The following is a 2,356-nucleotide window of genomic DNA, read 5'->3' as shown; positions in this document are numbered from 1 at the left end:
TGTCTGGTTTCATCCATCAGATGTCTGTGATCTCACACTGGACTTAAACACAGTAAACAGACACCTCTCTCTGTCTGAGGAGAACAGAAAGGTGACATGGAGGAGAGAGAAGCAGCCGTATCCTGATCACCCAGAGAGATTTGAGGACCGGGGTCAGGTGCTGTGTAGAGAGAGTCTGACTGGGCGCTGTTACTGGGAGGTAGAGTGGAGTGGGGGAGGGGCTGTTATAGGAGTGACATATAAAGGAATTAGCAGGAGAGGAGAGAGTAAGGACTGCTGTCTTGGAAACAATGACAAGTCCTGGAGTCTGTACTGCTATGACAACAGTTACGTTGCCTATCACAATAGTAATGGGACTATCATAGACGTCCCCTCCTCCAGCCCCCACAGAGTAGGAGTGTATCTGGACTGGCCAGCCGGCACTCTGTCCTTCTATAGAGCCTCCTCTGACACACTGACCCACCTGATCACATTCACCTCCACATTCACTGAGCCCCTCTATCCAGGGTTTAGGGTTTGGAATGATGGTGCCTCAGTGTCCCTGTCAGGTGAAATAGTAATATAAAACACACTTATTCCCATTAATTACACACACACACACACACACACACACACACACACACACACACACACACACACACACACACACACACACACACACACACACACACACACACACACACTGGACAAACACACACCCACACACACACACACACACACTGGACAAACACACTGGACAAACACACACACACACACACACACACACACACACACACACACTGGACTCAAAAACACACACACACTGGACAAACACAAACACACACACACACACACACACACACACACACACACACACACACACACACACACACACACACACACACACACACTGGACACACACACTGGACACACACTGGACACACACACACACAGACACAGACACACACACACACACGCACACACGCACACACACGCTGGACACAAACACACACACTGAACACACACTGGACACACACACACACACACACACTGGACAAACACACATACACACACACACACACACTGGACAAACACACACACACACACACACACACACACACACACACACACACACACACACACACACACACACACACACACACACACACACACACACACAACACACACACTGAACACACACACACACAGACACTGGACACACACACAGACACTGGACACACACACAGACACTGGACACACACACACACACACACACACACACACACACACACACACACACACACACACACACACACACACACACACACACACACACACACACACACACTGGACAAACACACACACTGGACAAAAACACACACACACACTGGACAAACACACATACACACTGTCTTCCTATAATTGTGAGGACCAAACTTAAAATAACAATGTGATAATTTGTTGTCTTTTTTTAAATTGTACAATTATATATGGACATACGCTCCATAGTTGTACAAGTGTACAAGGATATATTGTACTTTTCATAATAAAACAGAATTGAAACAAGAAAAGGCCTGTTAATTGTGAAAACAGTTTGTTTATTGATTTTACGTTTCCTCTGTCAGGTTGATGTTAACCTGCGACTGGTTGAAACATGAAACAAATATGAAATCAAATACAAAACAATTAAATATGTGGAATAGAATTAAACAAATTGTACAATTAGTACAACAGAGTGTTGTAATGCAGGGTTACTATAGCAACAGAGTGTTGTGACTCAGGGTCACTATAGCAACAGAGTGTTGTAATGCAGGGTCACTATAGCAACAGAGTGTTGTGATGCAGGGTTACTATAGCAACAGAGTGTTGTGATGCAGGGTCACTATAGCAACAGAGTGTTGTGATGCAGGATTACTATAGTAACAGAGTGTTGTGATGCAGGGTCACTATAGCAACAGAGTGTTGTGATGCAGGGTCACTATAGCAACGTAGTGTTGTGATGCAGGGTCACTATAGCAACACTTTGCTCTCTGCTCTCTCTTTGCTTTCTCAGCCTGCTCTCTGCTCACTCTCTCTCTCTGCCCCCTCTCTCTCTTCTATCTATTCTCTGCTCTCTCTGCTCTCTGTTCTCTGCTCTCTCTCCCTCTGCTCTCTCTGCTCTCTTTTCTCTGTTCTCTGCTCTCTCCTCTCTGCTCTCTCTTCTCTGCTCTCTTTCTGCTCCCTCTCTCTCTGCGTTCTCTTCTCTCCGGTCTCTCTCTGCCTCTACTCTCTCTCTACTCTCTTTTCTCTGCTCTCTCTCTCTCTCTGCCCTCTCTCCTCTCTCTTCTCTCTCTTCTCTGCTCTCTCCCTCAGCTCTCTCTGCCCTCTCTGCCCTCTC

At 46.3% G+C, this 2,356-nt stretch overlaps 1 protein-coding gene across 1 annotated transcript in view; it reads left to right on the top strand.

Moving 5' to 3' along the window:
• Positions 1 to 1,326, top strand: part of LOC127918379 (ribonuclease inhibitor-like) — a 20,309-nt gene extending 18,983 nt beyond the window's left edge. Inside the window, exon 7 of the mRNA XM_052501653.1 lies at positions 21 to 1,326. Within this exon, the coding sequence (XP_052357613.1) occupies positions 21 to 565 (545 nt within the window). The 3' untranslated portion in view covers positions 566 to 1,326. The remainder of the gene's footprint in view (positions 1 to 20) is intronic.
• The last annotated feature ends 1,030 nt before the right edge of the window (positions 1,327 to 2,356 follow it).

The sequence above is a fragment of the Oncorhynchus keta genome, unplaced genomic scaffold (assembly GCF_023373465.1).
Source record: "Oncorhynchus keta strain PuntledgeMale-10-30-2019 unplaced genomic scaffold, Oket_V2 Un_contig_14072_pilon_pilon, whole genome shotgun sequence".
Lineage (NCBI taxonomy): Eukaryota > Metazoa > Chordata > Actinopteri > Salmoniformes > Salmonidae > Oncorhynchus > Oncorhynchus keta.
This window is presented reverse-complemented; position numbering and strand designations above follow the sequence as displayed.